This window comes from Erythrolamprus reginae, chromosome 10, assembly GCF_031021105.1.
Source record: "Erythrolamprus reginae isolate rEryReg1 chromosome 10, rEryReg1.hap1, whole genome shotgun sequence".
NCBI classification, from domain to species: Eukaryota; Metazoa; Chordata; class Lepidosauria; order Squamata; family Dipsadidae; genus Erythrolamprus; species Erythrolamprus reginae.
This window is the reverse complement of record NC_091959.1, coordinates 8,224,041-8,235,961: the sequence shown is the minus strand read 5'-3', so window position 1 is coordinate 8,235,961 and position 11,921 is coordinate 8,224,041. Positions and strand designations below refer to the sequence as shown.

At 43.3% G+C, this 11,921-nt stretch overlaps 1 protein-coding gene across 1 annotated transcript in view; it reads left to right on the top strand.

The window, feature by feature from the left end:
- Window positions 1-11,588, top strand: part of CYP19A1 (cytochrome P450 family 19 subfamily A member 1) — a 17,541-nt gene extending 5,953 nt beyond the window's left edge. The window contains exons 4-9 of the mRNA XM_070762095.1: window positions 25-201; window positions 2,071-2,185; window positions 5,107-5,221; window positions 7,062-7,224; window positions 8,359-8,600; window positions 11,330-11,588. Of these exons, the coding sequence (XP_070618196.1) occupies window positions 25-201; window positions 2,071-2,185; window positions 5,107-5,221; window positions 7,062-7,224; window positions 8,359-8,600; window positions 11,330-11,584 (1,067 nt within the window). The 3' untranslated portion in view covers window positions 11,585-11,588. The remainder of the gene's footprint in view (window positions 1-24; window positions 202-2,070; window positions 2,186-5,106; window positions 5,222-7,061; window positions 7,225-8,358; window positions 8,601-11,329) is intronic.
- Window positions 11,589-11,921: the final 333 nt, after the last annotated feature.

Here is an 11,921-nt window from a genome sequence, read left to right as displayed (position 1 = left end):
ATCAAGACCTTTGTAAAATTTCAGCGCTTTCTGGACCGGGTCTCGTGCGCATGATCTCCATCTGCGTCGAATCAACAATTGCCCACCTGGACCAGCTGGAGAACGAGCCCGCCGAGGTGGAACACATCAACACCCTGAACCTGATGAGACGCATCATGCTTGACACTTCCAACAAGCTTTTTCTTGGCATCCCTCTGGACGGTAACGTTGTATGGGATCTTTTGCACGCGGGGTCTTCCCAGAAATGGACGCGAAAGGGAACACTCCTTTTAAAGCAGAACTGCAGGAGACGAAAGCAGTGGAACATACATTGAGCGCATAATGAACGAAGGAGGCTTGTGGGGAGGATTTTTTAATGGATGGGAGGAGGGATAAAATGAATCCTCTTTTAGGATGTGCATATTGGGACATTGACAGTACAGTGGTACCTCTACCTAAGAATGCCTCTACTTACAAACTTTTCTAGATAAGAACCGGGTGTTCAAGATTTTTTTTGCCTCTTCTCAAGAACCATTTTCCACTTACAAACCCGAGGCTCCGAAACTGTAACCGGAAAAGGCAGGGAGAAGCCTCCGTGGGGCCTCTCTAGGAATCTCCTGGGAGGAAACAGGGCCGGAAAAGGCGAGGAGAAGCCTCCGTGGGGCCTCTCTAGGAATCTCCTTGGAGGAAACAGGGCCGGAAAAGGCGAGGAGAAGCCTCCGTGGGGCCTCTCTAGGAATCTCCTTGGAGGAAACAGGGCCGGAAAAGGCGAGGAGAAGCCTCCGTGGGGCCTCTCTAGGAATCTCCTGGGAGGAAACAGGGCTGGAAAAGGCAGGGAGAAGCCTCTGTGGGGCCTCTCTAGGAATCTCCTGGGAGGAAACCGGGCCGGAAAAGGCAGGGAGAAGCCTTCATAGGCCTCTCTAGGAGTCTCCTGGGAGGAAACAGGGCCTCCACCCTCCCTGTGGTTTCCCCAATTGCACGCATTATTTCCTTTTACATTGATTCCTATGGGGAAAATTGCTTCCTCTTACAAACTTTTCTACTTAAGAACCTGGTCACGGAACGAATGAAGTTCGTAAGTAGAGTTACCACTGTATTTATTTATTTAAATGTATTTATTTATTTAAAAATATAGTCCACCCTTCTTCTAATGAACTCAAGGCAACATACAACAGTAAAAATACAACAGTTTAAAAATCAATTTAAAAACCCATTATCTATTTATTACTCCTGACGAGAGCAGAGTATAACGCTCAACAGTCCTAGGCCTGCTGGCAGAACCATGCTTTTAAGGCCTTTTGGAAGGCCAGGAGGGTGGGGGCCATACGGACCTCTGGGCGGAGCTGATTCCAGAGGATAGGAGCCACCACAGAGAAGGCCAAGAGACTTCTCTGGCATTGAGTCCCTTTGTAAGCCCTAGAAAAGATGACCAGGATTGGCACAACAATGTCAAAATGGACAAAAAGGTCCAGAGCACTTCTCCAACCAAGAATGAAGAATGAATGTTTATTAGGAGTTTTAACTGTTTTATGGTTTTGTTTTGTTTTGTTTTGTTTTGTTTTAAATTTGGTGTACAATGTTCCCTCGATTTTTGCAGGTTTGAACTTCGCGAAAAGTCTATACCACGGTTTTTCAAAAATATTAATTAGAAAATACTTCGTGGTTTTCCCCCCTATACCACGGTTTTTCCTGCCCGATGACATCATATATCACCACCTTTAATAAATATTTTTTTAATAAACTTTAATAAAGAAACTTGATGAGTAATAATCTAAATGGTTGCTAAGGGAATGGGAAATTGCAATTTAGGGGTTTAAAGTGTTAAGGGATAGCTTGTGATACTGTTCATAGCCAAAACTAGTGTATTCTGCATCTCTACTTCGCGGAAATTCAACTTTCGCGTGCGGTCTCAGAACGCATCCCCCGCGAAAATCAAGGGAACACTGTACACTGCCCAGAGTTTGGAAGGAGTTGAGTGGCTTATAAATTTAATCAGTTAAATAATGAAATTAAATTAGACTTGGCCAATGTAAAATTACTGTTCCTTTTCCAACTTGGATTTATCATCTGGACTCGTTCTTGTACTTTCAGAACACGACATTGTGCTCAAAATCCAGAACTACTTTGACGCTTGGCAAGCTCTTCTCCTGAAACCTGACATTTTCTTTAAGTTCTCCTGGTTCTACAAGAAGTACGAAAAGTCCGCGTAAGTAGCACGTATGCATTTGTGGGTCAGCCTGCCTAGAGATGACGGGCAGGGGAAGGTTCCACTTCCCTTCGCCACTGGTTTGCATTACAGTGTTCCCTCGATTTTCGCGGGTTCGAACTTTGCGAACGGCCTATACCACGGTTTTTCAAAAAATATGAATTAAAAAATACTTTGTGGGTTTTTTTCTATACCACGGTTTTTCCTGCCCGATGACATCATACGTCATCGCCAAGCTAACAATTTTTGCAAATAAATAACAAAAACAATAATTATTGTTAATAAATAATTATGTTTATAAATATCAGGATCACTAAGTGTCTTATTCAATGGTGAGTACCAGTAATAATGGTGAGTAAATGGTTGTTACGGGAATGGGAAATGGTAATTTAGGGGTTTAAAGTGTTACAGGATGGCTTGTGATACTGTCCATAGCCAAAAATGGTGTACAGTGTTCCCTCGATTTTTGCGGGGGATGCGTTCCGAGACCGCCCGTGAAAATTGAATTTCCGCGAAGTAGAGATGCGGAAGTAAATACACTATTTTTGGCTATGAACAGTGTCACAAGCCTTTCCTTAACACTTTAAACCCCTAAATTACAATTTCCCATTCCCTTAGCAACCATTTAGATTATTACTCACCATGTTTATTTATTAAAGTTTATTTAAAAAAATATTTATTAAAGGCGGATGAAAGTTTGGTGAGGACATATGACGTCATCGGGCAGGAAAAACCGTGGTATAGGGGGGGAAACCGCAAAGTATTTTTAATTAATATTTTTTAAAAACCCGTGGTATAGCCGTTTCGCGATGTTCGAACCCGCGAAAATCGAAGGAACACTGTATTTACTTCTGCATCTCTACTTCGCGGAAATTCGACTTTCGTCGGCGGTCTCGGAACGCATCCCCCGCGAAAAGCGAGAGAACACTGTATAACATTTCGAGCTGGCTCACTTGCTTTGCTCAAGCATGGCACACATGTGAAATTTCGCTTCTGCACATGTTCCGTAGCGGCTTTTAGCCCAAAACACAGCTGAAGAGCTGATCAGCTGTGCTTCAAGTGAAGAAACAAAGGGGAGTATTAGCCCGGTGGTGAGCAAGGGGCTTCTTTTAGAAGCAGAGAAAGAAGAGAAGCTATACAACGACGTAAAATTCCACTGAAAATTAAACAAAAAAAGATGGCCGCACCCACGGACCACCGCCACTTGAACTGGATCCATGACATCAAAATTACAACACCAGCGGGTTGCTAACGGTTCAGGCGATCTGGTCCAAACCAGGAGGAACTCGCTCTGTTCAATCCCAGCGGCTGATAAGGTCCCACAGAGTTGGCCTTCTCCTGGTCCCGTCGACCAAACAATGTCGTTTGGTGGCCCCCAGGGGAAGAGCCTTCTCTGTGGCGGCCCCGGCCCTCTGGAATCAACTCCCCCCCGGATATTAGAACGGTCCCCACCCTCCTTGTCTTTTGCAAGTTACTCAAGACCCACCTATATCGCCAGGCATGGGGGAACTAAGACATCTCCCCCAGGCTTTCTTATATTTTATGTTTGGTATGTATGTGCTGTATGGTTTTTTTTAAACAGTTGGGGGTTTTTATATAATTTTTATTATTAGATTTGTTCCATTGCTATATTGTTTTTATTACTGTTGTGAGCCGCCCCAAGTCTTCGGAGAGGGGCGGCATACAAATCTAATAAATTATTATTATTATTATTAATTATTATTATTATTATTATTTTGTGTGCCTGTGTGTGATATGCATGTACACATATGTCATATATACATAGAATTAAATAGTATATTTTGGATGTTCAGTAATAGTAAATAGATAGGGAAATTGTATCTCTTTGAGGCCAGGAGAAGCCAGGCATCCTAACCCAAACCCTTGACATGAGTGACGTCAAGTTGGCCACCTTTAAGCAAGTCACGTGACCTTTAATTCAATTCAATTCAATTTATTAGATTTGTATGCCGCCCCTCTACGAAGACTCGGGGCAGCTCACAACAGTAATAAAAACAGTATAACAATGGAACAAATCTAATAATAAAATATATAAAAACCTCAACAATTAAAAACCATACAGCATATACACATCAAACATGAAATATAATAAGCCTGGGGGAGATGTCTTAGTTCCCCCATGCCTGGCGATATAGGTGGGTCTTAAGTAACTTGCGAAAGACAAGGGTGGGGGCCGTTCTAATCTCCGGGGGAAGTTGATTCCAGAGGGCTGGGGCCGCCACAGAAAAGGCACTTCCCCTGGGGCCCGCCAAACGACATTGTTTGGTCGACGGGACCCGGAGAAGGCCAACTCTGTGGGAACTTATCGGCCGCTGGGATTCGTGCGGTAGAAGGCGGTTCCAAAGGTATTATGGTCCAATGCCATGTAGGGCTTTAAAGATCATTACCAACCCTTTGAATTGTGACCGGAAACTGATCGGTAACCAGTGCAGGCCACGGAGTGTTGTAGAAACGTGGGCGAATCTAGGAATCCCCACGATAGCTCTCGCGGCCACATTCTGCACGATCTGGAGTTTCTGAACACTTTTCAGAGGTAGCCTCATGTAGAGAGCATTGCAGTAATCAAACCTCGAGGTGATGAGGGCATGAGTGACTGTGAGCAATGACTCCCTGTCCAAATAGGGCTGCAACTGGTGCACCAGGCGAACCTGGGCAAACGCCCTCCTTGCCACAGCCACCCCCTCCCAGTCACATGATCGTCAAGCCACTCCCACCTGGTCACATGGCTGACAAGCCACACCCACAAAATAAGCCACGCCCACAGCGTGGTAGTAAAAAATTTGCGGCCCTTCACTGCACACACGCAAACAAACATGGCCTCATCGCTGGATGTAGGGATGAAGCACAACATTCCAGGATGTTTAGTGATGAAAACGAAAGGATTTCTCCTTTTTCCCCAGGAATGGTCTGAAAGAAAGCATCGAAACTTTAATTGAGCAGAAACGCCAGAAGCTTTCCACCGCCGATAAGTTGGAGGAACATATGGATTTTGCTTCCGAGTTGATTTTTGCCCAGGTAATCTGGATAGTACTTTCTCGCTTTCCAGGCAAAATAGTATCCATGGGGGGAAAAAATCTACCTGCTCATTTGGCTGGCATCCTTAGTCTGGTCAGCTTCAGCACATCGTTTTTATCTTCTGGTTAGGATATGGAAAAAGCCTTTTTCAGAGGGAGTAGGAATGAAACCAAGCCTGCAAAAACCTAAGGTGGAAAAAAAAACCAGGGAGTAGGAAGCACCTTGTTAGGGCTGGGGGGAAAAGCTTTGAAAAAGCTTCATCTAGAATATAAGACACACCCAAATTTTCAGCCTCATTTAGGGAGGAAAATGGTGCATCTTATACTTCAAAAAATACGGTAGGTGGGTGGGTGGGTGGATGGATGGATCAATAGATAGGTAGGTAGGTAGGTAGGGAGAGAGAGAGAGAGAGAGAGAGAGAGAGAGAGAGAGAGAGAGAGACAGACTGTTAGCAAAAACTTCAGAAGAAAAGGATTTAGGGGTCGTGATTTCTGACAGTCTCAAAATGGGTGAACAGTGCAGTCAGGCGGTAGGGAAAGCAAGTAGGATGCTTGGCTACATAGCTAGAGGTATAACAAGCAGGAAGAGGGAGATTATGATCCCGCTATATAGAATGCTGGTGAGACCACATTTGGAATACTGTGTCCAGTTCTGGAGACCTCGCCTACAAAAAGATATTGACAAAATTGAACGGGTCCAAAGACGGGCTACAAGAATGGTGGAAGGTCTTCAGCATAAAACGTATCAGGAAAGACTTAATGAACTCAATCTGTATAGTCTGGAAGACAGAAGGAAAAGGGGGGACATGATCGAAACATTTAAATATGTCAAAGGGTTAAATAAGGTCCAGGAGGGAAGTGTTTTTAATAGGAAAGTGAACAGAAGAACAAGGGGACACAATCTGAAGTTAGTTGGGGGAAAGATCAAAAGCAACATGAGAAAATATTATTTTACTGAAAGAGTAGTAGATCCTTGGAACAAACTTCCAGCAGACGTGGTTGGTAAATCCACAGTAACTGAATTTAAACATGCCTGGGATAAACATATATCCATCCTAAGATAAAACACAGGAAATACGGTAGTATAAGGGCAGACTAGATGGACCATGAGGTCTTTTTCTGCCATCAGTCTTTTATGTTTCTATGTTTCTATAGATAGGTAGGTAGGTAGGTAAGTAGGTAGGTAAGTAGGTAGATAAGTAGATGGATGGATGGATGGATAGATCAGTGTTTTTCAACCAGTGTGCCGTGGCACACTAGTGTGCCGCGAGACATGGTCAGGTGTGCCGCGAAGCTCAGCAAGAGAGAGAAAGAAAGCAAGAGAGAGAGAAAGAAAGCAAGAGAGAGAGAGAGAGAGAAAGAAAGGCAGGGAAGGAGGGAGAGATAGAAAGAGCAAAAAAGAGAGGAAGGAAGGGAGAAAGAAAGAGGGATGGAGAGAGAGGAAGGAAGGGAAAGAGAGAAAGAGGGAGAGAAATAGAGCGAAAGGGAGGAAGAGAGAGATATTTTTTTTGTCCAAACTTTTTTAGCCCCACCCCACCCCTGCTCAATGTGCCCCATGATTTTGTATATGTAAAAAATGTGCCGCAGCTCAAAAAAGGTTGAAAATCACTGGGATAGATGATAAGTAGATAGACAGACAAACAGACAGACAGATAGATGATAAATATAGAAGACAGATAGATGATATTCTCATTTACCCACCTTTGAAGGATGGAAGGCTGTCAGCTTTGAGCCGGTGGTGAGATTCAATCTGCCAAGTAGCCTGCAATTCTGCACTCTAACCACTGCACCACTATAGCTTAAGACTGACACATCCGGCCCCACCGGCTTCGATTTTGCAGAACCGCGGCGAGCTGACTGCTGAAAACGTGAACCAGTGTGTGCTGGAGATGCTCATTGCGGCCCCCGACACGCTGTCGGTGACTCTCTTCTTCATGCTGGTGCTGATTGCAGAACACCCTCAAGTGGAGGAGGCCATGATGAAGGAGATAGACATGGTGATGGGTATGTATCTAGCGGCTCCAGCTCTCAAGGGAGAATGCTTACTTGAGGTAGCTTCCATTTTAACAGTATCTTAATCTGTGCAGTTGAATGTTTTAATTTTTTTTTACTTGTTTTATAACTTGTAAGCCTTTCAGGAGTCACGTTGTTGGGAAGGTAGATAGATGGATAGATGGATGGATGGATGGATGGATGGATGGATAGAGAGAGAGATGATAGATAGATAGATAGATAGATAGATAGATAGATAGATAGAGATAGATAGATGATAGATAGATAGATAGATAGATAGATAGATATAGATGATAGATAGATAGATAGATAGATAGATAAATAGAGAGAGAGAGAGAGAGAGATAGATGATAGATAGATAGATAGATAGATAGATGATAGATAGATAGATAGATAGATAGATAGATAGATAGATAGATAGATAGATAGAGATAGATAGATGATAGATAGATAGATAGATAGATAGATAGATAGATAGATAGATAGATAGTTAGAAAAAGAAGGAGGGAAAAGAAGAGGAGAAAGAGAAGAAAAAGAGAAGGAGAAAGGAGGAGAAAGGAAGAGGAAAAAGAAGGAGAAAGAAGAGGACAAAGAGAAAGAGAAGGAAAAAGGAGGAGAAAGAGGAGGAAAAAGAGAAGAGAAGGAGAAGGAGAACGGAGGGGAAAGGAAGAGGAAAAAGAAGGAGGGAGAAAGAAGAGGCGAAAGAGAAGAAAAAGAAGGAGAAAGGGGGAGAAAAGAGGAGAAAGGAGGAGGGGAAAAAAGGAGAAAGAGGAGGAAAAAGAGAAGAGAAAGAGAAGGAGAAAGGGGGAGAAAAGAGGAGGAGAAAGAGGAGGAGAAAGAGAAGAGAAAAAGAAGGAGAAAGGAGGAGGAGAAAGAAGAGGTGCAGGAGAAGAAAAAGAGAAGGAGAAAGGAGGAGAAAGGAGAAAGAAGAGAAAGAGGAGGAGAAGGCGAGGAAGGAAAAAATAGTGGGGTCCCTGAATCTCCCTGAACCCAGTGGTTTTTGTTGCAGATATTTCATTACCTAACTAGATAACATCATCAATGCTAGAAGGGAAGGGAATTTGTTATCTATTTATACCCTAATAAACCGATCTCACCTGCTTCGCCCTGCTTCCTTCTCGCCAGGTGACAGGGACATCCGGACGGAGGACATGGGGAAGCTCAAAGTCGTGGAGAACTTCATCCTGGAGAGCATGAGATACCAACCGGTGGTGGACCTGGTCATGCGCAAAGCCTTGCAGGACGATGTCATCGACGGCTATCGCGTGAAGAAAGGCACCAACATTATCCTGAACATCGGCCGCATGCACAAGATGGAATTCTTCCCTAAGCCCAACGAATTCTCCCTGGACAATTTCGAAAAGAACGTAGGTGTTTTTCTCTTGCTCCGAACATCATTTCGTGTTTTGTTTAGGAAATCAGACTCGACAGAGAACGTATTATGGGTAAGCACTCGGGCACAAGAGAGAGAAAAGCTCTTTGTCCAGACACTACAGGTAGCCTTGACTTAAGAAACACAACTGAGACAACATTTCTGCAGCTAAAAGAGTCTATGGTTATTGTTGTTGTTGTTGTTGTTGTTATTATTATTATTATTATTATTATTATTATTTATTGGATTTGTATGCCGCCCCTCTCCGTAGACTCAGGGCGGCTAACAACAGTAATAAAAAACATCATGCAAACCCAATACTAAAAACAACTAAAAAACCCTTATTATAAAACTAAACATCCATATAACAAACATACCATGCATAAATTATAAAGGCCTAGGGGGAAAGACTGTCTCAATTCCCCCATGCCTGACGACAGAGGTGGGTTTTTAAGGAGCTTACGAAAGGCAAGGAGGGTGGGGGCAATTCTGATCTATGGGGGGAGTTGATTCCAGAGGGTCGGGGCCGCCACAGAGAAGGCTTTTCCCCTGGGCCCCGCCAAGTGACATTGTTTTGTTGATGGGACCCGGACTCTGTGGGACCTAACCGGTCGCTGGGATTCGTGCGGCAGAAGGGGGTCTCGTAGATACCCTGGTCCGGTGCCATGAAGGGCTTTATAGGTAATGACCAACACTTTGAATTGTGACCGGAAACTGATCGGCAACCAATGCAGACTGCGGAGTGTTGGTGTTACATGGGCATATTTGGGGAAGCCCATGATTGCTCTCGCGGCTGCATTCTGCACGATCTGAAGTTTCCGAACACTTTTCAAAGGTAGCCCCATGTAGAGAGCGTTACAGTAGTCAAGCCTCGAGGTGATGAGGGCATGAGTGTGAGTTTGTCCCCATTTTATGAGTTTTCTTGTCAATGTTGTTCAGTGGGTCACTACAGCTGTGAAGCTAGAGTTACTAACAGTTGGGAACAGTTGGTGTTAGTGTTACTGACTTTCCAACTGTTAGTAACACTAGCTTCTCAACTGTTAGTAACAATAGCTTCCCAACTCTTAGTAACACTAACTTCCCAACTATTAGAAACACTAACTTCTCTACTGTTAGTAAACACTAACGTACCAACTGTTAGTAACACTAACTTCCCAACTGTTAGAAAGGCTAACTTCTCTACTGTTAGTAAACACTAACTTCCCAACTGTTAGTATCAATATCAACTTTATTTGATTAGTCAATCGACCATATCAAAGCGAGGAAAAGGACCACATCGGTCGTCATAAAACTGTGACTGGTTAAAAAACAATAAAATTGGCTAAAATAGATGGGATTTGAATAAATAATAAGTTAAAATGCAGTATAATATGCTAAAATTGAGTAGTAAAACATGAGAATATAACTCGTGCAAAGGATTATATTAAACAAATCTAAGATACTGATATAAAATATTCTTAAGTGAATTCATCTCCTTTGCATGCCACCCCAATATGTTCTATCAAACGTATTCTCATCTGAACAGCCCTATGAACAGAACTATAAACTTAGCGGTTCTAGAAACTACATATATATTTGTACCCTGAAGAAAATATGATAATTGTTTATTACAGTCCCAGTGTATGATTTTGTCAAGCAGGGGCTGTAAATACTGAGGTCTTACTGAGGAGTATAGTTTACAATTGAGTAGCACATGTGCAGTGTCTTCTATTTCTGGTGCACCGCAAATGCATGTTCTCTCAAAATATGGTACTTGGTGGAATCGTCCATATTTGACCATAGAATCTAACTGCTCAAATCTTGCTCTAATGAGTGCTGTTCTATGGTATTGGGTCAGACCCATTGTTAGGTATTTTTCTAGTTGAAAGGCTGTTTTGTTCTTGGCTAACCATTTCAGTGACCCAAAGGTTAGTAATACTAACTTCCAACAGTAATTGGAAAGTTAAGTTGATCTGGCTTCCCCACTGACTTTGTCACAAGGTCACAAAGAGTAATCACACAACCCTGAGTCACTGCAATGATCATAAATCTGAGTTAGTTGCCAAACGTCTGAATTTTGGACACGTGACCCTGGGAATGCTACCAGGCTCGTGTGAAAAATGTTCTTAAAGTCATCTTTTTCATGCTATTGTAACTTGGAACATTCATGAAGTAAGTCAAGGTTTAGCTACATCTATCTCCGGGACCGCCTTCTCCGGGTCCTGTCGACTAAACAATGTCATATGGCGGGACCCAGGGTTAGAGCCTTCTCTGTGGTGGCTCCGACCCTCTGGAACCAGCTCCCCCCAGAGATTAGGATTGCCCCCACCCTCCTTGCCTTTCGGAAACTCCTTAAAACCCGCCTCTGCCATCAGGCACGGGGGAATTGAAACATCTCCCCCTTGCCCATGTAGTTTGACTGTGCGCTTGTTTTTTTATATATTGGGGTTTCTTTTGGATTTTTTAAACTTAAAACTGTAATTGAGATTGCTAAATATTAGATTTGTTACTATGTATTGTTTACTATTGTTGTGAGCCGCCCCGAGTCTACGGAGAGGGGCGGCATATAAATCCAATAAATCTAAATCTAATCTAATCTAGTTCTCTGCCTTCTCCCCCAATCTCACAAAATCGGGGTTGGCACTCCATCCAAAGGTGGGGGAAAAACTCTAGTTATAAAATTGGGACATGATTAATTTAACAACTGCCTTGCTTAACAATGGAAATTTTTTTCCCCCAATGTAGGTCCCCTATCGCTACTTCCAGCCGTTCGGTTTTGGCCCCCGTGGCTGCGTTGGCAAGTTCATTGCCATGGTTATGATGAAGGCCATCCTGGTGACCCTCTTGAGAAGGTGCGGCATCCACACTCTGAAAGGCCAAGGCCTTAAGCACATTCCCAAAAACAATGACTTGTCTATGCACCCCAACGAAAGGCAACCGCTCCTGGAAATGATCTTCACGCCGAGAAAATCCCTTGGGGAGAAGGATCGGGGTAAATAAAACCCCCCATCCGAGCTTGGTCCCCAGCTCTATTGGATGGGTTGGGTGACCACCCTAATCAAATTCAAAACTCTCTACCCACCCAAAGGTGCATCGATCTTCTCTCCCGATGCAACGTCTCTTGATGAAACCCAACAGTTTGCTCCTTCAAAGTGGCCCATTGGTAGAACTCAGGTCCAACTCAACAGATAATATTATTAACAGTATTAAGAACGATCGAGCTGAGGAGGTCCCATAAAGACCTTTAGAATTTATTCTGCACTCACGGAATTGTGAGATTAGACATTTTATTCTGCATGTCTAACAAGAGATGAATTGGGCCATGCAGCAGCAGTGG